Source organism: Amblyomma maculatum, chromosome 1 (assembly GCF_055883805.1).
Source record: "Amblyomma maculatum isolate TAMU_Amacu chromosome 1, ASM5588380v1, whole genome shotgun sequence".
NCBI lineage: Eukaryota > Metazoa > Arthropoda > Arachnida > Ixodida > Ixodidae > Amblyomma > Amblyomma maculatum.
In genome coordinates, this window is record NC_139344.1 from 264,702,987 (window position 1) to 264,730,174 (window position 27,188).

The 27,188-nt window shown below is 46.9% G+C and overlaps 1 protein-coding gene across 1 annotated transcript in view; it reads left to right on the plus strand.

Moving 5' to 3' along the window:
* LOC146206435 (uncharacterized) overlaps nucleotides 1–27,188 on the plus strand; it is a 422,112-nt gene that overhangs the window by 358,744 nt on the left and 36,180 nt on the right. The window contains exons 20-32 of the mRNA XM_084591099.1: nucleotides 3,139–3,401; nucleotides 4,788–4,933; nucleotides 6,931–7,183; nucleotides 11,544–11,725; nucleotides 14,071–14,797; nucleotides 18,215–18,367; nucleotides 19,972–20,204; nucleotides 21,595–21,848; nucleotides 24,294–24,502; nucleotides 25,436–25,561; nucleotides 25,643–25,747; nucleotides 25,862–25,969; nucleotides 26,166–26,282. Coding sequence (XP_084447225.1) covers nucleotides 3,139–3,401; nucleotides 4,788–4,933; nucleotides 6,931–7,183; nucleotides 11,544–11,725; nucleotides 14,071–14,797; nucleotides 18,215–18,367; nucleotides 19,972–20,204; nucleotides 21,595–21,848; nucleotides 24,294–24,502; nucleotides 25,436–25,561; nucleotides 25,643–25,747; nucleotides 25,862–25,969; nucleotides 26,166–26,282 — 2,876 coding nt within the window. The remainder of the gene's footprint in view (nucleotides 1–3,138; nucleotides 3,402–4,787; nucleotides 4,934–6,930; nucleotides 7,184–11,543; nucleotides 11,726–14,070; nucleotides 14,798–18,214; nucleotides 18,368–19,971; nucleotides 20,205–21,594; nucleotides 21,849–24,293; nucleotides 24,503–25,435; nucleotides 25,562–25,642; nucleotides 25,748–25,861; nucleotides 25,970–26,165; nucleotides 26,283–27,188) is intronic.

Consider the following 27,188-nt stretch of genomic DNA (forward strand, 5'->3'; position numbering starts at 1 on the left):
GGACAAAACTTTCGTTTCCTGAATCATTCCTGACCTCGCTGTGTCGGCACGAAGTGAGATGCTTCCGCGGTCGTCGCTGTCAGGTTGCACCTGCACGGGGCCTTGTTTACGCGCGTTGCCGACGATACGATTGCACGTCCAGCGCCCGGGTCCCGGATCGCGCGTGCATCTATTTAATCAGCTTTGGCCCGTCCAGAGTCGTCAAGCTAAACGCCGAGGCACCACACTGTACATAATTCATTCGCCCCGGAGGGCGCTCCCGACTCAACAATCTTCCACGCGACGCCGAAGCGTGTTTCTTTTCTTGTTGTTTCATAAATGCCGTCGTGGTTCATCTGTTCACTCGGCGCAGCGCAGAGGGAGTTTAATGACGGTAATTCAAGCCACTCGTTTTCAACAAAACATTCACTGATAAATCCATTTGAATGCTCCTTTTTTATGTATGAGTTTTATGGCTTGGAGGGATTCGTAATTTTGGCACACCACCTTTCTTAGAGTTTACTATGCAGAAAATGGCTGCCTTTGTCTCACAAGGGTGCATGAACGTCTGAATGGAAAGGCGTAAAAAGTTACGTTTGGGTCTTAGTTAACGTCCGTGGTCGTTTCTCTCAAATATGTGATTATTACTCCCGTCTGGTGCAGTTTTCAAGTATTCAGAGTATATTGTTCTTTATGATCGAGCGCTCGATGATTTAGACGGGCGCATTCCACTCTCCCATTTTGGAGTAGGCTGCTAACATATTATGGACCACAAAAATGCCAAACTTTAACCTCTCTCATTTCTCTTCTCCGGTTCTTTACACGCTGGAGCCTGCGCGTAAACGATGTAAAATATAAGGTACATTAACAAACGAAGCGTTTTGTAACCTCTATTTGCGTTATTCGGTAACGTTCCAATTTTTTCTCATCGAAGATCACGATTTCGGCTACTATAGGTTCATAGTTAAAGCATACGCGAAAACATCGTAGGATATTTGAGGGTACATTACATAAGACCGAGACGGAGGCAAGCACTGGCACCTAACTACCCACTGCCTTATTCGGAGACTTTCGCGCAAACTGCATTTTTTACATCCGCTCAATTTTTGAGGAACGTGTGGATGGTTGGAACGTCAGAAACAAAGGCTGACTTTTTTTTCTTACTTTGTCACAAGTGATGCACGGGGCTGTGCATTACGTAACTTTTTCTCGTTCTTCGTGTCACTTTCGCACTCGCGTCTAACATCTCTCCGGCTTAGAGCTCCCCAAAATAGCACTCGCACACTTCCGAAGATGTAGTCATTTCCGAGACTGCATAAAGTTTGGAGTTCCGCAGGGTCGCACATTTTTCGCGCCACATTATTATTTTGTGTGTGTGTATGTGCCGACGTTTTGGAGAAACCCGATGCAATAAATTTCGCGAGATGAGCACACTTACTGCATGAGGTGGCCCCCATGCAGTGGCATAGATTACATTCCCGTCCCAACAATCAGTTGCGACCAAATAACATCGACAATATAAGTAATGCTACAATAGCGGCTGGTTGACTTTCCATATTAATATACTACTGCGCTGAATTTAATACAAAACTGACACCAAAAGACAAGTACATGATACAGGTTTCTGGTCCATGCATGAACAGCTATTTCTTAAATGTTTCTTACCTTTTACGCATTTGTTGTTTGTTATGTGCATATATAAGCTGAGCAGCAAAGCGAATAAACAGTTGAAAGTTCGCGCTCGTTACCTGTATCGTGTCTTTGTCATTTGGTGTCAGCGTTGTATTAAATTCAGCGCGGTAGTATATTAATACTGAACATGTTCGAGACAGCCATGAGGAGCCGTTCCATTCGCTGACTTGGTGCTACATATACGAGAGACCACGGAAGATGGAAAAGGAGCAGGAATAATTCGATATCTAGATGGACTTAGCAACCAGTGCGATTAATCTTGGGCACGCAGAACAGCGTAGTGCGGTTTATCCAGAATAGCAGCTTGGGCTTGTTGATTTTCCATCCCGAGGTAACAGCGCAAAACGTGGACAGGAGCCGAAGAGGAGAGGACGACACAGCGAGCGCTGTTGCGGGATTTATGCGAGCCCGAAGGCTACGCTCTGGCGACGAATATGCAGGTGGCAATAAATACGTTAAGATAATCATTAGGCCTTGCTTGTTCTTCGCTTTAGGCCCTGTAGTGACTGACATATTAGTAACGCGGGAACTTGAGAATGTATCTTCTAGCGAATTGGATTGCGTCAGATCACTTTCGTCAATGGAGCCCTTTCGTAACAGTGCAAAATTGTTTGAGGAGCCATTTGTTTTAACCAAGTGACGGACATGTCCGCGATATTTTGGAACCCTATTCCATCGTGAAAATCAGCGGGGCCTTGCTTACGAGTGAAGTCATCTGCCCATTCATCCTGTCCCTGCTTATAACTCGGGACGAAGTTATGGGCAGAATTCGAAATGTCTGTGTGTGTGTGTGTGTGGGGGGGGGGGGGGGGGGAAGAAGCCTAACGCGTCACAACTACTTTATGAAAAACACATGGGGGCGTCCTGGACGCTGGTGAGGGCGTGACGCACGAATTTATAGTTCCGGTCACAGTTATCGGTAAGGGCGCTGGTGGTCAGGGACTGTTAGGGTGCCTATATATAGAAACCCTGCCCTGTAGTTACTTATCTGGACAAATTATGGAGGAGTCTGCAGAACATCCATTTATTCATCGCAGCTTGCCGCCCCTGCAGCACAGTCGCTAACACCCCGAGCTCGTAAATGCGGCCACCCCGGCTCAAACATCCAGCGCATCCAGTGTATACTGCGGCAACTGAGGCTTGTGCCATTCATTGCCTTTCCGGGTTAACGGGGCTCGGTTGTACGCATCGGCTGCTATTTTGGGGTGGGAAAAAGGCGGCAACGTTCTTTTTCATACAAAACGTCTCATTGTCTTCCGGATGTCTTTAAGGTAGAACGAAACCAAACCGATGGTTTGGATAAGAGACAACTGTAAGCAGCAACCCGAGGTGATCGGGGTGGGTGGAGCCCTGTAGCAACCTTTCCCCATTTGTTTAATTCCCTCATGGATCTTCCTTAATGTAACCGCACAACCTCATTCTGTTGAGAGCGTGAACATTGACTCTGTACCGATGCCACCCTCGCAGAAAGCCACCGCAACATGGTTTCGGTGCACGGTCTGGAGCGAGCCACCATCTACAAGGAAGAGCTGGAAAGGCTGCAGGGCCTGCTGCATTTTCCCGAAGAGGTGGCTGTGCGGCTTACCGATGTCGAGTACGAGCTCTTCTACAGTGTCAGCCCGGTCCACTACATTCGCCAGGTGACCGTCGACCTGAGCGGAAAGGCGGCCACCTTCAGCGCGGGCGACAAGGACCGGACCGTGCAGACACTGATCAAGCGCTTCAACGAAGTGAGTCTCCTTTACGATCCACTTGCATGGCTGCCGAAGGGTACCCTCTCTTGATGCATACGGGCGCGAGTGTGAGTGAGTGAGTGAGTGAGTGAGTGAGTGAGTGAGTGAGTGAGTGAGTGAGTGAGTGAGTGAGTGAGTGAGTGAGTGAGTGAGTGAGTGAGTGAGTGAGTGAGTGAGTGAGTGAGTGAGTGAGTGAGTGAGTGAGTGAGTTATCAGTCAGTCAGTCAGTCAGTCAGTTAGTTGTTAGTTAGTTAGTTAGTTAGCTAGTTAGTTAGTTAGTTAGTTAGTTAGTTAGTTAGTTAGTTAGTTAGTTAGTTAGTTAGTTAGTTAGTTAGTTAGTTAGTTAGTTAGTTAGTTAGTTAGTTAGTTAGTTAGTTAGTTAGTTAGTTAGTTAGTTAGTTAGTTAGTTAGTTAGTTAGTTAGTTAGTTAGTTAGTTAGTATACTTGCGGGCACCTTCTTTGCTTCTACAGCAGAGGCTAGGCAGGAAAAGGAAGGGGATCGGCGTTTCTCCCGTCCCACGGGTCCCTAGGGGTCTACCTCAGCACTATAGCGACCCTGCACCGCCTCTCCTTTCACCCCTCCGCTCCTGCCTATCCTTCCCTGCCACAGAAAGTGGTTGTTACCCTCATAAAAATGGCGCACACCCACGAGGAGGATTGGCCATGACTAGGCGGATAGTCTGCGAGTATGGCTACTTTTTTTTTCCTATCACGCCTTTTAATTTGACCGGACGATTGCCTCTGCTAAAATTTGCCGTTTATGCTTTCAAAACGTTGGACTCCTAACAACGGTCGTACATGTGTAAACCAGCTTTTACCTGCGTATATGAATCCTTTTTAACTTTTGCGGTCGTCTAACCACTGGCTCTGCATCATCATTAATGACATTTAGTCATCAGCTCAACCTTTTACACTGCCGTGTGCAACCTTCGTCAAGAGCGTACAGCCCAAGACGTTTGGTCATCTTCATCATCATCAGGACTTTTTGTATGGGCGAGTTGGTTCATGGCAAACTGACGAAAATGAAAAACGGCGTGAAGGAATCTGGACAAAGGAACAGCGCTCGTCATGTATTGTCCACGTTCTTTCGTGCTGTTTTTTTTTTCTTTCTTGTCATTTCTTCTTAACATGTCTAGTAGTCCAAAGCTTTTGCTTTCAACATTTTGGTCGCTGATGATGCAGAACGAGGCGCATTGCAAGGCTCGGAAGCAAACTCCTTGGGCTGTATACTTTTGAGAGGAGCTGTACAGCAGTGGCTTAAGCATAGTTCGGTTTAGTATTTTTACGTCTCCCTTGTCGTCAGCGCTTATCATCAAGTATTCATGTTCTGGTACGGGCGTGCATAAGGCATTGTTTTCCGGCGTTCCTTTTTCCGGCTCACAGGTGAGTTCATGGATCACGCACATCATCATATCGCAACCAACGCACGAAGACCGCAAAGCTGTCTTGTCGTGTATCCTGCGAATCGCCATGTGCTGCTGGAACATCGGAAACTTCAACACGGCGATGGAAGTTCTGGCTGGACTAAAGCAAGTGGACCACACCACTTTTCTAACTAAATCAATTATAGGACACCTCTATCCACACGGGCTTCCGTCGTAAAAAGGAGAATGGTGTTGGAAGTATAACTCTTAATTCTTTAAGCAATCATTCTATGGAGGTTTCGAATCGTCTGAAGTCTCACAGAAGGTTCTTAAAAATCCCCACAAACCTGGAAATTTTCGGGTGGGTGGACTTAATTTTTGTCTCTGCTTCAAAGAAGCTAAAATGAATGTATGCATGTGCACTTTTGAGCCTGCACTAGCTCAGCGTGTTATGGGCTTTGACGCGAGGGAAATATTCGAAGTGTAGGTGCCGTGAAAAGAATGCCAGCTAGTAGACACATTATCGTTGGTCTTTTTCGCTTTATTAATCACGATTGACGATCCGTAGCCAGGTAATCAGCGCAGGGGTTTGTAAACAAGACAGCAAAAATGAGCTTGTTTTAATACGCTGCAAGGCTCCAAGTAAGGCGGGCTAGTAATAGAGTTTCTTTTATAATGACAAATGTAGAATTCAACTTTTTTTAAGTTTAATTTCAGGTAGTATTATATAGGCCTATAAATAGATTTTGGCTGAACGTGTTTACTTATCGTCTAAAATATGTAGACTGTTCCTGCCTAGTCGAAAGGCTTCAGATCGAAGCGGTGATTGTGACAAAGCCTTTGCTTAAAATAAATAATCCAGAAAACCTGCTTGCGAACTGCACGTGGTAGGCAAAATTTATTTGCTACCCTTTAACTCGTTACGCATCAGTTCATCACAGAAAGAGGGCGTGGAAGCGTACTGCATCGGCTCTTCCGTTTGAGGCTCTGGAAGTGAACGCAAAAGTTTTTGTAACACCCAAGTGAGAAAAAAGCTGCATTTTCTCGCTAAGCAGAGGCGCGGTCACTCAATGAGGGCGCCATTTTGCAGGTCACGCAGGAAAGTTCAAAATGCAGCTGTGGGCGCGACAGCTTGCTTGATTGCCCATTGCTTCAGCTTTTGTGCCTTTTTGTGGCCCGGAAATAACTGTGGACACATGTACACGCTATTTCCCACGGGATACATTGCACTGGTCTCCCAAAAAGATACGCAGTATACGCGGCTACGGTGACTGCACGAAGTAATCATCACATTTTAAAATTGCTGGTAGCGGTAACGTTGGCAGCCTTACGTCATTATCTGCTTAGAAGTATTTGTGCGATTGTCTGATGAGCCTGGCGTTGTTAACCACACCGAGCGGTGCCTTAACCCACACTGACACAGGCGAACGCACCTCACCGTGGACAACTAGTATACTTGCCAGGAGCAGAAACCTGGCAAAAGCGTCGACCGATTGCCAGTTCCCTGTTGCCCCTCACATTTGTCCACTGTGAGCTGTTTTCCCTGCTGACAGTGACTGCCTCTTAGAATCACTTCTTTTATGCTTTAAACTTCGATTCTGACGCCGAAAGACATCAGCGTTGCAGTTTCATGCTGTCTGCCACGCCTCAGGGCTTAACAATGTCAGTAGCGTAATCGTTGAGTTGTCATAAACTTTTGCGCGAGATCCAGTGACGAATTTTGATTTCTAATTTGTCGCCATGCACTAGAATTTTGGTTTCTAATTCGTCGCCATCCTGGCAACATAGCCAACCGAAGTAGCAAACCAGAAAATGGAGGTCGGCAAATTTTTTAACGGACCTTACTCGCTGCATGTTCAATGAACCTGGTTCCCGTTTTGTGGAAGCACAGTGCGCCAGTGTGCTGTGATCGGCAGTTCATGTCTGGGCGCGGATGAGGACGTTCTCTCGGCAAAAGCAAAGAGAGCAGAGGAACAGCACCTCTGTTCTCTACCTTCTTTTTTTTTTCCGAGAGAACGAGTGAGGAAATGGCTTAGACCCAAGCACACCATGTCCCCTGTCCGGTTCACACAATGCCGCGCGCGCATCTGTCCTGGTTGCGTCACACACGTTACGTCACGCCCTTCGACCGCCCAGCTGACGGCGCAGAACGGCGCTCGCAGGTCCGAGAAGCTGAAGCCCTTCTGGCTGTCGCTGTCCGACAAGGACCAGCTTCCGGTGCTGGAGTTCCTCAGCCAGGCTTTGCTGAATCCGGAACCTTCGGAAGAGTACCGGGCTGCAGTGGAGAGGGCGCTCAACATCCCGCATTCCAAGGTCATTCCTTTCTTCGGCACTTTCCTACGGGATCTGCGCGCCATTCTCCAAGGCATGCCCAGCCTCGTCGTGTTGCCCTCGGAAAAGGCCAAGAAAATCGAGGCAAGTGCGGCGCGTCTCGGCACATTTTACTTGCTTGCGAGGGCGCCCATGCGCATGGGTACGTTCTGTGAGAGTGGCAAATTCTCAACGTTAGTGTTGTTGTCATCCCTAGCTTGTTCTTTTTCTTTCCTTCTTTAATTTTGCAAAGCAGTTAAGCGAGCGCTCTACGCTCTGTTAGCGCGGAGCAAGATGAAATGTCTGCTTGTCCTGCGTATGCGATGGGACACGCTAGATTGCTGTCGAAGAACACGATATCATGCTACCAGGCCGCAAGCCATTTCGTGGTATTGCGAAAAGTGGCCACTTGGACGTAGGTCTTGAATAACCGACTGTTTATCTGCATAAACCTCTCGAGCGCCCTCGCATGATAGCTCAATATCTTATCCCATGCTATAGCTCTGCGTGCGTTTCGAAGAGAGAACCTGTTGCTTATACACGAATTACCCCGTTGTGAGTGAGTACTGCGTAAAACTCTGTCCGCCGCTGTGGGTCACGAGTTAAGACGCTTGGCTACTGAACCTCTGTACTCGGGTTCGACCCGACTGCTGCGGCCGCGTTCCCACGGAGGCAAAACGCAAAGGCGTCCATATGCTGCGCGGTGTCTGTGTGCGTTGAAAATGCCCGCGTGGTCGAAATTATTCCTTTCTTCCCTTGTTGACCGAGAAGTGTGATAGCTGCTGCGCCTTTCCTTCCCTATAAACGGATATAGTATTTACATGCGAAATCCTATCCCAAAAGGATATCGTAGGGTTAGTCGCACAGCGCCGAATGTCAAATCATGCTTTTACCTTCTAGCATGGTGTGACCCACAACGCATGCGAACCAGCTGACATCTCTCCAGCTGTGTTTTACGCTTGGAAGAAAGAGAAAGGGAATCCTTGGGTAGCGGCTTCGCATTCTTGCTTCGCTGATTCAAGAATCTGCTGCGGCATACTCCACTGCGCGAGTACGCATTTATTCAAGGGGCAAAATTGCGTACACGGTCCTAGCTTCTGATAGAAGCCGCTCTTTACTGGTCGATATATTATAAAAGGAACAAATAACAGTGTCCAGAAAGAAAGCAGTGAAAAGAAAAGAACAACACCGTCATTTTCCAGTGCTGATAGAACGTAGAACGTTGCTCAAGGACAGCCTAAAGGAAACTGCAAAACGGATGAATAGCTCGATTCCATTCCAAGCGATGACAGTGCGCTCAGTGGTTCTAAAGCAATGCACAACCCTTCAACTCGGAGATTACATTGAGGTCCCAAACAATCGCAGGCGCAGACAACATCTAGAAGGAGGCATGCTGTGGGCACTGACTCATTTCAGAGAGGAGACCTTAACCCTCGTACTGCTTTCTAATTAGGCGCTGCCTATCGCGGTGATCGCCCTTGCACGCTTGACACGAACGCGTCGGGCCCTGTCGGCAGAGAGCGAACGGGAACCGCGGCTTCCCGTGCGTCACTCCGAAGGAACGCGTGGCGGAAACAAAGGGTAGCGCCTCGCGTAACTTCCGACGCCCACACGCGCGGCTATTCGTCAGGGTCAGAACACGGAGTTAGCTTATCGCGAGCTGAAATTGCGAGAACAGAACCTGTAGAACGGTGTCATTCCTGTTGCGTTTTTTTTTTTTTTTATCGTTTCTTTTTCACGCCTCGTTACTGGATCAGGCTATACTGCCAGTCAAGTGACGACGCCATTTTCTCGGTAGCCCTGTGCGGCCGAGCGTGGATGGGCTGCTGATTCAGTTCTCTCATTTCATTCGCACCGCGTGTCTCGTTGCGCCCTATGGAAGTGACAGCGATCAGCTCATCCGCTGCAATACGCAATCGAAGCGCGTTGTTTAGACTACAGACCCGCGACGAAACGCCTGTTGCGTCATGCAGGTTCAGAGGTATCCAGAATTCACTTTGTTTTCTCAGTGGTTGCGTTCAGCTCCACGCTGACGGCGCTTGAAAGCAGTTTGCGCGCTGGTGGGCGAGACGACCCAGCAGGACAAGGAAGGCGAATCGAATGAATAATAGGGGGAAACGCGGCTAAGGCTGTTCAGGTGCATCCTCTATGGTTCTGCCGTTGTCAAGTGCCTTGACGACGCTTCTTGTTTGCCAAATAACATCTGCTCGTGTGTTTGTTTGTGTGCGCTTCTTCTTCTTCTTCTTCTTCTTCTTCTTCTTCTTCTTCTTCTTCTTCTTCTTCTTCTTCTTCTTCTTCTTCTTCTTCTTCTTCTTCTTCTTCTTCTTCTTCTTCTTCTTCTTCTTCTTCTATTCTTCTTCTATTCTCCTTCTTCTTCTCCTTCTTCTTCTTCCATCTGTGCATATGATATGGCACATACCCGCAGTGGGGATTGGCCAGAGGTCAGTGTACGTGTAAGAATTGAATACATGATCCCGACTTTAACTGTCTTCCTTTGCGTTGATTTTCTGCCTGTTTCCGGGAGATGCCCTTTTCCGTCCTGAGTGTGCCCTTCCATTATCCCATTACCTGAGTGGTTCATGTTACGCATGTCCATGCACCCGCGGTGGCGCGTGAGTGTATACGGCTTGCAGCTGTAATTGATCCAAGGTAGGAGTTCATAGCGCCCGCGGCGGTTGCATTTTAATAGCTGTGAAATAAAATAACTTCTAGGCTTTTACATTCTGGTACGCGGTAAAGAATGAGAGGAAGTCGAAAGTATCCCTAACCCCCCCCCCCCCCCCCAATCTTACTTTTTTTTCACTACAGCGTGCCTCATGAGTCATAGCCCAAACCTTGCTTCAGCGCGCACGTCTTTAAATTAAGCTAGTTTCTAGTTGTTTAACCCCATGCAAGATTGGTTGTTCGTTGACACGTCAATTTATACGTTTGTTCACACGCATCACTTCCTTGTTTTATCAGTCCTCTCCGCACGCTGACTTGTTTGGCGAGCGAAGTAAGCATGTTGCAGTAGAGCGCCACTGGAGACACCTGGCTGGCGCAGTTGCTGTGTCGTCCCATCGCCTTGGCTGCCGCAGCGGTAGGCGACGCATGAGGGCTTCGATGAAACGCGCCTCTTCCCGGTGTCGTTTCGAGCCCTGTTCGCAGGCGCACGCGCGTTCCACTGTCTGCGCCGGCCGCTCAGCCGAGCATGCCACCCGCCGACGCGCCACCCCAGAGCATCGTCTCCTTCTCGCCTCTTACTCGCGAAGACCCGATGCCCGAAACCGCCTGATTAGAGAACTAGTGCTGACGTAAAACTTGCGTGTATTAAAAGGTCGAGTCGTTTCGTAGTAGCAATTATCTGAGTGGTCTCGGGCCCAAAGCCGTCGGTCCACATGGTTTTCTTTCCAACTTATAGTAGCGAAACTCTTGCGCCACCCCTCACGTTCCTGAACTCTATAAGGTGAGGAGAACGCTCGTGCTCATCTTTAGAGACATTTGATCTTTGAAAGGATGCTGAGGAAAAACTGAATACCCGTATCGATGTATTTCTAACGATAAAGATGCTGCACGCGAAGAAAGCGAAGGTTTTATGAGCTTGAACACACGTAGCGCCATCGCCAGCCGATTTCGTAAGTAGAAGGCAGCTAGGCTACACCACTGTTCACTGCCAAACAGTGACATCGAAGTCCTTTTCGGCGTCACGATTTTGAATCGAGTGGCGGGAGACTATTCAAATCTCATATTTTTCGGCAATAAATGCGTCCTTTGCTGTGCTCCCGGCCAACGTCGGAGTGCGCAGGGAGAACCACAGCATCTACTTTTACCAAGAACATATGCGAGGTATGGTTGTCCGCAGTGTACCCTTAAGGGTGTCGTGCGTGCTCCACTATACATGGTTGAACAGCAAACCATGTGGCCCCAAGACTTTTCAACCCGTCTGTGCGTTAGCATCGTTTTATCCTGCTTTTTTTTTTTTTTTTTTTTTTGCCAAAAACTGAAAAGCATGTGCTCTTGCGCGGCCACCGGAGAATGGCGGTATAGTTCGAAGGGCATTTGCCCGAATCCGCTTCCTTCTATTACTGTTGGGAGCCAGACATTAATTTTTTATCTGAAGTGTCAATTCGCTTCTCCCAGTGGCCAGTACGTCGGCCATCGTCAGTTTACGACGAATGCATGCCAGAGGGGCGTCATTTAAGTAGTGGCTGGTTCTGCCTTTTTTAATATTCGTGGTAGTGTCATTCGCATACTATATGCACAAACTGCGGCAACCTGCTTCGAACCGTGTTGTTGCTTTTTTTTTTGTGTGTGTGTGTGTATTCGTACGCAACGTGTGGCTTGCTTCATCAGTTTACTTTTCAGAGGTTGAAATGCGTAAGGCAGCGAGAGAAAGCACGGCGGCCAGGCATGTTTGCTGAAAGTTCGCGCTGGTTGCGTGGTTTGTAATAATACTATTTTGTGTGTGTGTGTGTGTGTTTTTCAGTTTGTGTCCGATTTCCACGGCGAAGATCATTTCATGACACGCATCGGAGTGGGGGGTATCATCAACGTTGAGAAGATTCACCAAGCACACCGCGTCCTCGACGACATCAAAGCATTCCACCATCACTACAAGTGCAGGGAGCACGCCCTCGCTCAGGTGGCCATCAACAGCAAAGAAGTGAGGTACGCGAGCCTTATTCGCTTGCTGCTGCTGCTGGCCTGGTCAGGGAGGCATACTCTCTTTTTCTCTTAATTCTTGTTGACGGGACTAATTAAGATAGTCACAGCCATGACGCAGAGGTAACAGATGAAGGCAGAGTTATAGTTCCTTTTTCACGTACTACATTAACAGCGTCATACTCTGTCTACTTGGAACGGACGTAAGGTTCAGGCCACTCACATATAGCCTGCAAATGTGATCTCCTCGTGCGTAGGCGCAGAGACATCTTTCCACAGGCATGGCGATGAGGAGAATTCTTTTTCATTTCACTCGCTCTGCATACTTTTGGCGCCGACTACATGCAACGTTTCGCACGGGCACAAAAGATATGCCAGAGGAATAACGCACCAGCACGCTTGCTCCACATAGCAAAAGAGCGGCTGGGATTTGAAACATTTTTTTTTTTATTTATTTCAGGACGACTCCTCTCATAAGCGAGTAAAAAGGTTGTAGAAATAACTTTTTCCAGCGCATAAATCCCGTAGACCTCTTTTCATGGGCCAACAGCCATACAGGGAAGCAGGCATCCACTCAAGTATTGCCCTCCATTCTTGAAAAAGCCACTTTGAGAAAATGTGTGAGTCTTCAAGTCTGGTGCTATTCCAGGAGCTTTTTCCAGGATGTCCGTTACGGGACTTGGAAGCGAACCCTTGGGATTATATTTTTCACAAAGACCGTACATGGCGGCGGTCGTTAGTTTAGTTCCATTCATTTCTGCTCCCAGACTTCAGCGTAAACATATTTGCCCAAACAGGCAGGCCACAGGCGGCAGGGGTGGTTTTAAAAGTACGTCCTAATGTGTTGCGCTGCCTGAAGGTTTCGTTATCTATGGGCGGTTTACAGAAAAGTAAAGCCACCCGTGACAAAAGTGAAAATTTCAGGTGCCTTAACTACAGCTCTCTGATTCGGACTCCATTGCTGTTGTCAACCTCACGAAGCCAGTCGCACAAAAAAAAAGTAATAATAATAATAATAAATAAATCAATATAAAACGTAAATGTGCGGTGTGTTTCAAATTATTCAGTACAGATTTTGTTAGCCGGGAAAGATACTCCGGTGCGGTCTGTGAGGGTGGCTTGTACGGCAAGGCGGACCTTACTGGCTCGGTAGAGTGAGAAAAGCCATAAAAATTAAATAAAGTCATCTTCTTAATTTTTCGCTTTAGGTCACAACGTTATATTGCGGAATCGAAGGCCTTCAACAATGAATGTGAGCTCAGTTTATAAAACTCAGGAATCGGCATCGTGGTTCGAAATATTGAACGTGTAAAACACGCTTTTGATAGCACAATAAGCTGGCTTTGCCGCATCGCACTTTGCTAAAATGGCATTCTTGTACATGGTATCGTCATGAAAAGCACGTAAATCTCTTCTGCGTCGTAAAGGACATAAACTGCGTCTCTGTGTTTTATTTATTCTGCGCCGTTTTATATATGTATAGCATAGGAAAACCAACATGTCTAATCAGAAATTTAAAGCGGGCTAGGCTCTGGTTTTGACAGCCTTTATTTTTAGAATTTAATTACGTGCCCTAACCCCAAACATAACGAAGTTGATTAGATATATCTAGCTTATTAATCGTCTTTAAGATGTACTCGATTACGTAAATAGTGTCCTCTATACTGTGCAAGAAACCCGCACAGACCCCACTGAAGTGTATTGGCGCAGTTGACAAAATACAAAGAAGCACTGGGTAATTTGTAGCACCCGGTTTGTCAACTGTCTTCTCATTGGTGTCTCATTCTCGCTGAATCGCGCAGAAAACGTCCCGGGCTGCGAGCAGCATGGTCGCCTGTGAATGTGTGCGTGTGTATACTATAATATAGGGACCCGGAATCTGTCCACCTGACCAGAGTGGTGAATCTGTGCAATACAAGCCAAATAATCTATCGCGAACTTTCTAAATAGTATGTTCGACTTCCTCCACAGCACGGCTACGTTTTTCATTTCAAACTATAGTAAAGAACACCGAATACTGTTCTGTGTTTCATTAAATATTATGGCGACGAATCTTCACACTAAGAAATCATGGGCAAGTCCAGGATGTTCCACAACCTATATGGTCGTATCAGTTATATAGACACACTTTTGTACACAATGAGCATGGCCAACACTTTGTACTGTCCGGTACTTCAAATCAAGGCTCCCGTTTGGGGCGTTAAAACGTACAAACCAAATCGAGGTTTCCTCGGTGATCTGTGTTTTAAGTCTGAATGCGACCGCACGCATTTAGATCAATGCCATGCCCAGCGGTGGCGGGGTGTGAGGCAGCGGTCCTATAGTCACTGACTGGACGCCACGTTTTGCAGGCGAGAGGAGACCAACTGTAAGGAAGACGACAGCCTGTACATTCAAGACCCGGAGGCGTACATCCCTATCCAGGAGCTGGCCAACGACCATCACATTAGCATGGTGCCACTCACAGTGGACCGCGTGGACTTCCACCAGCTGCAGATCCTGCACCACGGCTGCACCATGGTGCACTGGGAAGAAGACGGCTCGCGCTCCTCGCTCTGCTACGTGCGCCTGGAGCGCAGCAACGCCACCATCACCTGGTGCAAGCCGGCGTGGAGCGCGCTCAGGGGCTCCGGACCACAAGACTACGCGCTCAGCGTCAACATCGAGGAGAACGTGCCGGTGGGGCTGAGCCAAAAGTACGACACCGGCGAGTCCTATCTGGCGGGCCTGGAAGAAGGCTTCCTCGACCTCAACGTGGTCAAGGAGATAGTGTTGTGTCGCAGCTCGATCGAGGTGGCCGCGGTGGCCAAGCGGCACGGCCTTGAAGACTCGTTCAGTGACCAGAACCTACTGCGATTCAAGTTTGGTTCGGGTCTGTCCGAGAACCGCGTACTGGAGTTCATCCTGCCCAACTTCCTGTCCGTGATCTGGTACGACAGCCTGCGCCGGCTGGTGTCCATGCTGAAGCAGCAGCGTCAACTCTGCGATGGCCGCATCCACTGGCTCAAGGAGACGTACCTGCAGCTTTACTTCCGCGAGCAGAGCTGCATCGGACCTACGCCCGCCGAGGCCATCAAGGTGCGCGCTGTTTCAGGGCTCCGTGTATGCGAAAATTCACGCGACAGCGGCAAGCGTCGAAATGCATGCCTCGTCACTCGGATCTGTTGAAATGAAATTTTCGCTCGTCTCCAAGAAGTGCACGCGCGATTAGCCAATCACTCACGCTGGCCGTTTCCGGTTTGTCACATAGCTCCTCCCCGAGTTCTGTCTTCGCCTCACCAAGCGCGTCTTCTTGACCGTCGCCGCTGCTGCTGCAACGCTAACGTAAAGATTTTGCATTAGCAGTCAGGTAGCCGCAGAATTGAAATAAAGGGAACAATCGCCTCGTCGGTAGCGGAGAGCTCAACGTTTGGAGCTGGATACGAGGGCACCGCGGTGATATGCGCGTCGAGGCTGTATACGGGTGCTCGATTCCCAGTGTCGCTGCGCTCCGTCATTCGCGGCGCATATGCTGACTTGCATCGTTTGCTATCTCACAACAAGATCAAGGAATAGTTTAAGGGTATGTTTGGCAAGCTGGAGAGCGCTGGCACAGCACGATACTGCATCAGTGCCCCGTGAATCCATGCATGATCTGTCTTCGCCTCCGCAAATGCGCCGGCTTGGCCATCATCGCTGTATAGCTACACCGTTGCCACAGGGAAAATATTTATTTTGCCCTGACTAAAGGGCAGGCCCGTAAATTTTTAAAAAGAAAACGAAGGGCAAGTTACGGGAGTGTTTACGAAACCGCGGAGTGGCGCAGACATCGAAACCACTCTGCACTCGCTGTCTCCTTCGTTTCCTTAGGGGTTACCACTAGGTGGCAGAGTGAACGACACTCGGCTTCGCCGCGTCGCTCTCATTTTTGCGCACATGGAGCTCATTCTTTAGCCTGTACCTCGTGATGCCCACATTTAGTTGAAAGCAAAGCACAAACAAGACTTCAGCCATAGTATTGCACGTGCACCCACTCCGTGCATTTTCACCGATAGGCTTGTTCCTGACTGTAGACACTGACTTAACGGACATCTGTTTGTTCTAGGCATAAAACTTGCGATTAAATCCTTCAAACCTAAAGCAAACGCTAGCAGTGTAGTTTAAAGTATTTATTTGCATAGCACTCTATTGGTGCAGAAGTGGAAGTTGTAGTCGGTGCCAAAAAATCAGTGGTCACATCTTCGAGATAGTTTATACGCAAATTTCGTCTCGAGCTCATCACTATGGCTCCGACAGTGCCATAAACTTCAGTGTCCACAAACTGTGAAACAGGATAGAGGTGGAAGTCATGTACTTAATCGACTGTCTGCATCGTGAGAGGGACTAAAAGTCAATCTCGGCTATGTTGAATAAGTGGGTCTGAAATGGTTTCATATTATAATAATTTAGTACATATAACAAAACTTATCTGCTGTCCTGAAGTGCATTTACGCGAGCGACGTGCTTTCTGCAGCGACGCGACCGCTTGCCGGCGTATATTTGCAGACAGCCTCTCGCTCGCACTTTCTCACCTCGAATGCCTCGCCGGGGTGGTGCAGTGGTAAGACGCCTGACTACTGTGCCGGAGTACCCGGGGTAGAACCCGACCGCAGCGGCTACGTTTTGATGCATGCGAAACGAAGAGGCGTCCGTGTGCTGTGCGATGTCAGTGCAAGTTAAAGATCCCCAGGTGGTCGAAATTACCCCGTAGCCCTCCACTACGGCTCCTCTTTCTCTCTTTCCACTTTACTCCCACCTTCCTCCCTTCCCCTACGGTGCGGTTCAGATGTCCACAGAAACAAGTGTGACAGATACTGCGCCTTTCCTTTCCTGTGAACCAATTATTATTATGCCTCGCATCAAAGTTGCAGCGGATGGAGAGTTAAAACTAACCGCCGACTACCATGAGAATCCTAATCTTAGCGTTACACCGTACGCAGTAATTTTGCACAAATTCTGGGAAAGAGTTTTTAAACCCAACATTTTAACATTTACATATCTGTACCATACTGATCAATATGTCCGCAGCTTCTCCTTGGACTGGTGTTTCGTTGACGCAGATTTTAGAAAATGGACCCAATTTTATTTTTATTTTATTTTATGGCAGCCTTACTTACTCGTTGTGAGCTCGGGACAAACGTCAGAAGCAAAATGTTTGTACGCAGTGGAAGCATAGACTTTTTTTCATCAGTATGTTCATAAAAGTATCTCGAAGTATTCCGCACTTGCCTCAAAGTTATTAAAAACGCACCCCATTGGATTTCAGTGGAAAGTCTTAATTACTCGCTGGGAGTGCACGACAAACTTGAGTAGCAAACATTTGCTACGAATGCTAAGTTTAGACCATTTTTATCCGTATGCTCATCTTATCTTACAATATTCCACCGCTGTTTCACAATTACTTTCAAAAACGCATCGATAGGTTTTTAATGGCGGATTTAACTATCGGTGCGAGCGCAGGAAAAACTGTAAATGCAAAATTTTGCTACGCATTGGTAGTTTAAACCATTGCCATCAACATGTGTGTAAGAGTGACTCACAATATCCCACAGTTTCCTCACAATTAAAAGGCATCCCAGAAAGCTGGGCGTCTATAAATACAAAATGCATAGAAATTTAGTCCCTGTTGGGTTTTCGCAACGCCTTCGAGAACGAAGACCACCGTGCTATAACCGCTGCTAGCATTCGGTCAGATAGGTTGGCTTCACCGCATTACATGAGGTGTTTTAATAATCACTCCCCTCTCTCCCCTCCCCCCCCCCCTTTTCTTTTTTTTCGCCACACCAATCTCGCGTGGCGAACAGGTAAACGAGACCGAAGGCTATAGCACCAACCATACACCGCGGGAACGCCGTTAGGAGAAACGTCACTTGCTCACTTGCCGGGGCGCAACCACCTTCCGATAGATAGTTCGATACACGCGAAGAGTAGCCCTATACTTTCGTATACAGTTTTGAGGGGATGTTTTGGGTGTTTGATATCGAGAGTAATTTGTACATATGCGTTTGATATATCCGTAATCGACTGCAAGTATTATCCTGAGGATTCGGAAATGTGCACGGCAAAAGAGATTTCGATGTAATTCATATTCGGCTGGAAGACTAACATATTACAACTTGGTTCCATCAGGATGTCGAAATGTGGAAGTTCAGAGGAACATTGGTGTGAGTTATAAAACACTTCCATTAATATTCCACCGTGTTCGCATCAAATTCTGGCAACATGGTGAAGAGACTGCCACTGTTTTGTTTATAAGCCTTTCTAATGTTTTCAGTTTGCTTTTTTTTTTTTTTTTTTTTTGACGAGTAGTCGCTTCCAGGTGATTTCTATACTACGCTGTTGGGTACCGCACTTTATCGCATTGTAATGTGTTCTATATTTCGTTCGTTGCTGTGCACGACACAGAAGAGCACTGTTGCTTTTAGTTCACTTTCCTTAAGCAAGAGAATATTTTATTGCATCTCGATTTTCATCTAGGTCTTCGGCGGGAGAAAATGGACTCTGAATTCCTTGGGGAGCAGCTCCTCAGTCGAATCGACTTCCTCGGCTTTCAAGAGGGCTTCAAGCTTTGGGATGAGCACGACCAAGCTGCGGAAAAAGAAATCTTCATCGTCACTAGCAACTGTTCGGGTAAGTTATGGAACCGACACTGCGGCCATTCGTAGCTGTTCATAAGTAGCTGACTAAGTAGCTGACTATACTGTAACGATTGTAAAGCGGAGACGAACAAACTTGTGGCTGTACTGCGGTAGCTAGATAATTAAAACATCGGATGCGGCGCTTGTCGTGTTCTGTGTAGCCTGCTGAGTGGAATTAACGTGAAGGCTTTGGCCTTCACATTAATTCTTTGCAACGGGATAGTTTCTCGACGGGTAATTTCTTCCCAGAAAATGCAAAATGGTGTTTGCTGAGGTTCTATATTCTAGCTATATCGATATTTTTTGTCGGGTATAGCGTGACAACAAAGCAGAACTGCAGCTGATGATGTTTAGCATAACCCTTCCAACATACGTAGAATGTATTTACGTGAAGGCGTTAATTCTAGTTCGTATCCTCCTCAGTTCAGCAACGGGGTGGCCGCAGAGAAAATGCATGCAGTTTTGCGAATATTTTTAAACGTATGAGGAGGTGTTGGTAACTTCCACAGTGGACACATTTACTGCAGGGGTTCCCTATAGCGATCGGTCATAGCTGGCCCACAGTATTACATGCTACCTCTTCGTTTGATTCCTTTGTCACTGTCAGCGTAACTGCTATCTTGCTAGATGGAAAACTTGACACTTAAGCCCCGCCTTTAAGGATATCAAGCCTAGGAGTTAATGGCTCCTGTCTTCGGCTCTCATTGCGTATCCTCGTTCGCCTACATGCACTTTGCCATCCGCTTAATGAGTAATCCCTTAGTTTGTGCCTCTGTTATTCATTCAGTGCATCTATCGTAAAGTTTTGCCACATTGTGTGAAGGACTACACAACAAAGTCCCACTTTAACCAGGCCTTATATATATATGCCTGCGTGGCAATAGCGCGTCTAACTGGAGATCCGTGGGTTCGGTTCCCATCTCAAACGCGGAGATGGGTCCCAATCAGGGCCCGGCCATGTCTATCCCCTGCCAGAGACGTATACTCGTGATGCCTTATTTTTAGGACAACGAGACCTTCATTCAAGCACGGAAATCAAAACAGGATTGTTGCGACCAGCACCTGTATTGTAGTGAGCCCGCTGATCATTGTGGCCAGCATTTTTTTTTTTTTTTGAGTGGAGGATTTTACAAATAACCGGCCAGTAGGGGAGTGCAACAGGAAGAAACTGTGACAATTACGTGTTGTGTCTGTGGCAGCGCGCTCGGCACGCTCAGCCTTTTCTCGAGTTCTTCTTCTGGTCTCTCCTGAAGTATAAGGGCCCTTTACACGTGATGAAACAACTTTCGAAGTATCGTACGGGTGTATCGCAAGCCGCAACGACAGGCTGCCGTTCTGCCTTGAAAGCAAATTGTTCTGTTAAGCATGTCATCAACGAATTGGTTCCACGAAGAAACTTCTTAACTTGGGCGCAGCTTTGCATTTGTAATGCACATGAAGTCGCCGACATCGCTCTGAAGTCATGTGTATCAAAGGTGCTCTCCCTCCAGATATAAAGCTGCGCCTTCCCTGCAGTACTGCGGAGAAGTTTCGCGGCCATTAGGAAATTTTCTTGCTGGTCCGATTAAGCCACGTGAGCGTGCCCTTACGCCGCAGGACCTAGGCCCCAAATGCCTGCCGGAGGTGGACGATGGCGTCGCGACGAGGAAACAGAGCCCGACGATCAAGAAGCGTCGGGCCACGGTCAAGTCGCCGCCGCAGCTTCGATCCCAGGAGTCGAGCCCACAGCGGACGAGCGTGTCGCGCAGCTCCTCGTCCTGTGAGAACCTCAACCGCACCGAAGGGGGAATCCCCATCATCCACCCGACGCCTCTGGCCACGGGATACAAGTGAGTGCAGCTCATTTGCCTTCCGTGTTTCTGCATGATTCGGAGTATTTCGCTTACCTTTTTCTTCTCTGTTGCTCGTTTGTGCATGCTTGTTCTGTTCCCATTGGTTGTACCGTTGACTTGCGCTGCACTCTCAAAACGTGTCGCCTCTATTCGATGCTTTGTGGCAACCGCGCTTCAAGCACGACGCTGCCATTTTTTGTGGCCTTCCCTCGCGGGGCCCGAGAATAATTCACGAAGGCACGGTTGCGTATGTCATTCTCACCCAGATAGTGGTTCCACCGAGTCACATTAATTGTTTAAGAGCTCGAGACAGCCATGCTCATAATCAGCATCATCAGCCTGGTTACGTCTACCGCAGAGCACAAATGGCACAAATGTTCTTGCCGTCCAGCGCCATCAGCCTAACTGCATCTTCCCACTTGAGTTCCCGTGACAACGTTTGCGCCTAATTCAAATCCTCTCTGTGTCCCTCAAAGACCATCCGTTCGTCATATTTCGCATCCCGCCCAGTTTATCCTCTAAATATTGGCGGATATGTCATTAACTGGAGTCTGCTTTCTAACCAACTTGAGAAATGTGGTGACTTGGGACGGTTTCAACGCCATTTGCTAGTTTGTGGCTCTAATACGTTAAGCTTTAATCTTTAATCGTAATCTTATAGACTTCAATCAACCTACAGAGCAGGTTGAATTCTGGTAAGGGCATTTGGCCACGGCTATGGCATTCTTGTTCCGATCATAGCAGAATGTGCACGACATAGCAGTCCATGTCTATTGCATTCATAGATAATGAAAACGCACTTGATTCAACTGAAACATATCAGCTGTCATGCAGGCATTGCGTAACGATACAGTACGAAGTAGCGTTGTTTCCTTATTCTCATCGCAGCGTTTCAGCGGTGCGTGGACATATACAGAAACGTGTGGTTTGAGCTGTGCAATCATTTTCTTTTTTTCACTCTTTTTTCCTGTCGATTCACCTTGAATCTGTCCAGATACCAACCTCGATATCTTCTATGATGTTCTCATGGCTGGTACGGACGCAATAAGATGAGCTTCGCTATATCGGTGACAGGAAAATGCCCAAGGTTGTTAATTCTTACGAGTGCTTTTCTCCGGGTCTGATGATATAGGAAGCGGACATGGAGAGCTCTTATTGTAGAGGCGTCAACATGATCTTGCTCCTACGCCACCTGCTCATAGAGACAAAAAACTTTCCCTGCAATGAATATTAAAATTACGGCAGCATCAATGAAAATGAGGAAACTACACACCTTACGCACTCCACACGAAACGCACCGCATTTAAGGAATAAAGCTGCTACACATTTGCCCCAAACATTGCGCTCGTTTCCTTGTTTACAATGATGTTTGCCACCATGCTTGCAGGGAGCGGTCATACCAAGTGACTCCGAGCACGTCGAAAGCATCGTCGCTCTTGAGCCGACCAGCCATCACCCACTCGAGCCAGATGAACTTCCTCGAGTTTGCGGAGCTGTTCCGTTCTTTTATGGTGCGCTGTCGCAAGGACCTGAAGGACGTATTTGAAAGCGTAGCCACAAACTCCAAAGTGACAGCTGGCGAACTCGCTGCGGAGGAGACGGCCTCGCCGAAATCGGCCAGGACACGACCAAAAGTTCTTGGTGAGTGCGCAAGGGGCTGCTTTGATCGCTTTCAGTGCTCTGAAAAGTTTGTAAACAAAACTAGTTTGTATCGGTCACCGGGCGTTGCTCAGCTGGAGACCCTTGCGCTCCGCGGAAGTTTTATTAATGCAGTAAAGAGAGGGTCCTCGCCAGTGTTAAAAGTTGGAAGCTGCAGGAGAGCTTTAGAATTTATATTTTAGCACTCGGCGATTTGCTACAACCTGAATGAAATTGGTCCGGAAATTTCTTTGATGCACCTACTTAGCGAAGCCTTCCAGCGGCGCACTATGAACGCAGAAATTTAGTCTAGTTGCTCCGTCCTCAAGCCTTCGTTTATGCAAGCTTCAACAGTTATGAAATGAAGAAAAAATATAAGAGCGACATTTGTTGACCTTTCTTTTTTCTTCCTTTGTGTCTGTCATCCTTCCTTGGAAGATCAGAGGATGCTAATGTGCTGAGGCCACCATGATTTCTTCTGTTTCTGTCTTAGTTTACTTTTTACATCATATGTACCGTGAAGGGCGAATGAAACTAGAATAGGGTAACTAAAATGTCAGAACAAGAACGCAAAAATATTAGCTGCTGGACAGGAAATACACGCAGCGTTAAATAGCACTTCCGCGCTGTCCACGTGTCGCTGAAGCGAAAGTTAAGAGCGCTAGGGTTCAGTCTTCCCCAGCTAGAATTGTTGTTGTTATTGTCTTCTTCGCGTTTCATTTGACGCCGAATGTAGGTACATATGTTCCTTTATCTCGGCTGGTCTGGACGTGCAGAATAAAAAGAAAATTCTGAATTACATAGGTTTTTTTTTTTTTTTTTGTATGGCCTAAGATAATATCTGGAAGCCCTAGACGCCATTAATGAGCAGAGTCACTCTGACCTCATTGCAGTGTAAGCTGCCGGTGTGCCAAAAGGTGTCCTGAAAAAGCGTCCAAATTTCACATTCCAGGATCCAGTATTTACTAAATTTCAGTTTAACCTAACAGCAAGCTCTTCCGAACAACAGGAAGAAGATCTCTTAGAACACATTTCGTATTTCATTATTATCTCTGTTTGTATTCATATACAAGAATGTACAAAGGCTACTTCACGTCTGTATCGAAGCAAGCACAACTGTCCACCGAGTTAAATGAGAACGTCATTTTTGAAGCGCTTCAAAAGGACGTTATCATTTTGCAGAGGATCGCACAGATTGCAGTCAACTGCCCCACCAACGTGCGCATTTCTCATCCAGTTAAAATGGCCAAAAAACGGAGGCAATCGAGCGCAGCCACTCAGTCCATGACGACTCCTAACGTACAGCATTAGGTGCAGCCCCTGGTCAACCGGTCTCTGACAGACAGCGTTGATACGCCCGCCTCACACTTCTCATTTTTCCTACTGTCTTCTACGCGACGCCAGTTTTCTACGAGCTCTTAGAGAAACCTAGACTGACTGTGAATACAGAGTGTTTCAGCAAGCGCCTTCAAAAACTTCTCAAAGTAGAGAGTTTTAAATAGAGAAAAAGCTGATTTCAGCAACATACTATCAGCCGCGGAGGACGTAATTTACCGCAATAGCTCTTATAATAATTAGAAAATTAACTAAACGCCATTAATTAGCCTTTTTATTAACGAAGCCGGGTGGTTAGTGTCAAGTGGAGTAAGTTCGAAGCTGGGGGTAAGGCAATGCCATATCAGCTTTGGAAACAAAGAAAGACTCATTTCTGCGGGACCTGTAGCGCGACAAAAGCCAGCGTTTGTTGGTTTTTTTTTTTTTTTTTTTTTTTTTTTTTTTTTTTTTTTTTTTTTTTGCAAACCCGAAACAGAGCGAATTCGGCGCTCACGTCCACTGGTAACGTGTTGAAACGACTATGACGTCTAATTCGAACTGTTCGGTCTACTGTGCCGTGTCGGTCGCTCGCAAAAATAACGACTACGCAGTTGGAGATGACTACTCTTTTTCTCGCAACAACCAGCGATGCAGACAAATGTAGTACACGATGCGCGCAGTAGCTGTTCAATTAAGTGCCCTACTCCTGACTAGCGGATGTCGCTTTTCCACCGAGCTTACTGCGTGTCTGTTGCACTCGAAAAAAAAAAAAAAAAAAAAAAAAGAAACAAGCGCTAAATTTTGTCGGGCTGATAGGAGTTCAGAAAATGACTGTTTTTTCATTTCAAACTGGTATAGAATTGCCCTGGCTTCGAACTCCCTATAGGCCCTAACCATCCAGCTTTAAAAATTAGAAAGTTAATTAGTGAATTTAGTTTATTGACTGCGTAATTAGGAACGTTTTCGTAGTAAATTACGCCCGCCGCGACTGAGCGTTGGTTACTCAAAGAGTCAAAATATTTGTTTTTTATTTCGAACTCCCTATGCTTGGAAATTATTGAAGCTGTTTCCTGAAACAACTGGTGTAGTTTTCAGGCCAGCTAAAGGAAGCTAAACAATCCTGTCTGTCCGCAGGACTGTTGACCCGAAGCAGCAGGTTCGAGTACGTGGACCCTGAACAGAAAAAGATTTGCGACGCCATCGCCACTGCCAGCATTGTTTCCAACTGTGCCGGAGTCGACAGCTCAAAGAGGCTTGTCTTGGAGTGCGCTGACTTCAGAAAGTTTTTGGCGACTCGCCAGAAAGAAGATCTGACAGAGGAAGAAGTTATCAGACTTATTCAGGTGACTCGAGCGTTGCCAAACCCTCGGTTCACTGTGTGGCATGCACATGACGTGAAAAGTTTGCGGGCTGCGGGAAAGTCTGAAAATAACCCTAATCGTCTCTCGGGGTGGTGGCGCGAAGTGATGACTGGGATGTTTCCTTTCCGAAGCCCCTACTGCACTGCTGCCTTTCATGGCTGCGAGGATTTTTTTTTTTTTTTTCGCAAACCCCGTGGCCTGTAAGTATTTGCCGCCTAGTGTACGGCCGTGCATGCCCTGCAGCTCTGAGACCGTATTTTGCAAAGATTTTCTTTGTTGTTTACCGTTTGCCTCCTTGTCTTTGGTCACCTCCTCCTATGATAATGGTGCCAGCGACTGACATTAGATGCTAATACCGTCCGTGACGTCATACGTACTATATAGCTACCAATGACCGAGGGAAAAGAAAGATTACAAAAATTTTGCCTTCACAGGAGGCATTTACTTTGCGATTTGGCTAGCGTTCGCCGCAGTATTCTGGCAATTCAATTTTTCTAGTTAATTGTCTGCTACAATGACATTGTGTTCCTTTGCATGGAGTGTCTGCGCGTTTAAGCAATACCTAAGTCGAAGCTGGAAGACTAATTCAACGTGCTCTGCTAACATACAGCCGTGTAAAGCATTTTCAACAGAACCAGTTAATGCTTTCACATCTTTACAGAAAAAGTCGGATCTAAAACTATAAACCACAATCTTTCAAGCAGTCCAAAATCCAACACTTTTTTTTTTTTGTAATTGGTCATGAGAAATAGCCTTCTGTTAATTGCTCGGGTGGCGTCACTAAACGTCAACAGGTGGCCGTAGCAATTACAGCCGCTATTTGTTATGAAGAATGGTCTAAAGAGGCGTCTAAAAATAGCTCATTTTAAGTACTTATAAAATACATTTGTGGTTATTTCTCGTTCGTCACTCTAGCGACATGAGCCTGATAACGTCCTCAGAGAGAAGAACCTCCTGTCTTTCGAAGGCTTTGCAAGATACCTTTTGGACAAGGACAACTACGCTTTTGTGCCGGAGATCATTCCGCCCGGTGCAAACACGGTGAGGCTCAGTTTAAGTCATGACAACAAGATGGCGCGCCTTCGCTTGAATTGCGCTGAGACGTGCACGTTTCGCTCGCAGAACATGGACAAGCCGCTGTCTCACTACTACATTGCCTCTTCCCATAACACCTACTTGACCGGCCACCAACTCAAAGGAGAGTCGTCTGTTGAACTCTACAGTGAGGTGGGTACCTTTGACGGGAAGGACCGTTGTTTTTCGTTAATTCTACGCTTTCAGCATTAAGAGATATTGCGCATTTTTTCGAAGCTAACATTCGCTAATGTTACCTCTCACCAGGTACTACTAAGAGGATGTCGATGCGTAGAGCTAGACTGTTGGGACGGCGACGACGGAATACCCGTTATCTACCATGGTCACACGCTTACTTCGAAAATTCCGTTCAAGGTGAGGGCGACCTCGGCATTCGTAGTGGCGTGTTTGTATCTTGTGATTGCACCTCTGTCGTGGAAACGACCGCTCCGAACAGGGCGGGTATCGAATCCTCCTCCCATCACAGGTTATGCTCGTTATACATGAACTTTGGTCGCGTGACTCTGCTTTCCGCATTTTGTTCACTCTGTTCAACTTGCCTCTGTTACAGAGCGTTGTGGAAGCGATCCACAAGAGTTCATTCGCCACCTCGCCTTTCCCGATCATTCTGTCCATCGAGAACCACTGCTCCCTACCGCAGCAAGCGAAAATGGCCCAAATATTTACGGTGAGCGACGCAACTTTGAGCTTATGACCTTATACGCCTACTTTATGGACTACAAGATGGTGCTTTTCGGTTTTCTGCAGTCCGCTTCATGAGCAATGGATTCGTTTGAAATTGCCATAGCTTCCTGTTCTCTTCTTTGACAGTGTAATTGGAATACATCCAATGATCTATTTTTCAAATTTGGTTCATATAAATTTCGTAAACCTTTAACTTCGCACATGCTTCACAAGTTAAGCCTAGTGGAGATACGTTGTTGCACTGAGGCCTTCCAAGAGGACGAGGGCTGCAGTTCTCCTTCCAGGCCTTGAAATATCAATAATGAAAGGCGCTTGGCACTCACGGATGCAGTTTCACCTTGTGTGCATCACCGTATTTAAATGTAAGTTGTTGGAGGCAACGCGAAAATAATAGCGAAGACTTTTTTTTTTTTTTTTCGCTTAAATACGTAGGGCAAATCGCCGAGGAAAGTAATCCCTCGTACAACCAGAATCCCTCTTTAAAATAAGTTACACTGAACATTATCCCATTTGGGGAATCACTTTGTGCTGGCAGCGTTGCTCAGAGCATGTATAAAAGTTCCGGTTCAGGCCATTAAGAGCATGCGCTCCTCTTTTAAGCCGCACTTCTTTCAGTTTTAAGTTTCTCCCCTCACGAAATATGCTCTGAATCAAATGCAATCTACCACGCTTTGAGAAATATTTATCGGTAAAGAACGAAGAACGATTTTATGCAGAGTATAAGAACTTTCAAAGGAGAAAGAGGAGTGAAACCCCTTTTTGTGGCAATTAACCTAATTTTCACCTTTTTGTGTTGGTTTCACTTATTCTCCTATTTTTTCTATATATTTTTTTTTTGACGACGCAAATAGCTTCCTTGCTGATCCCATGTGTAGATATGTGCCCCACA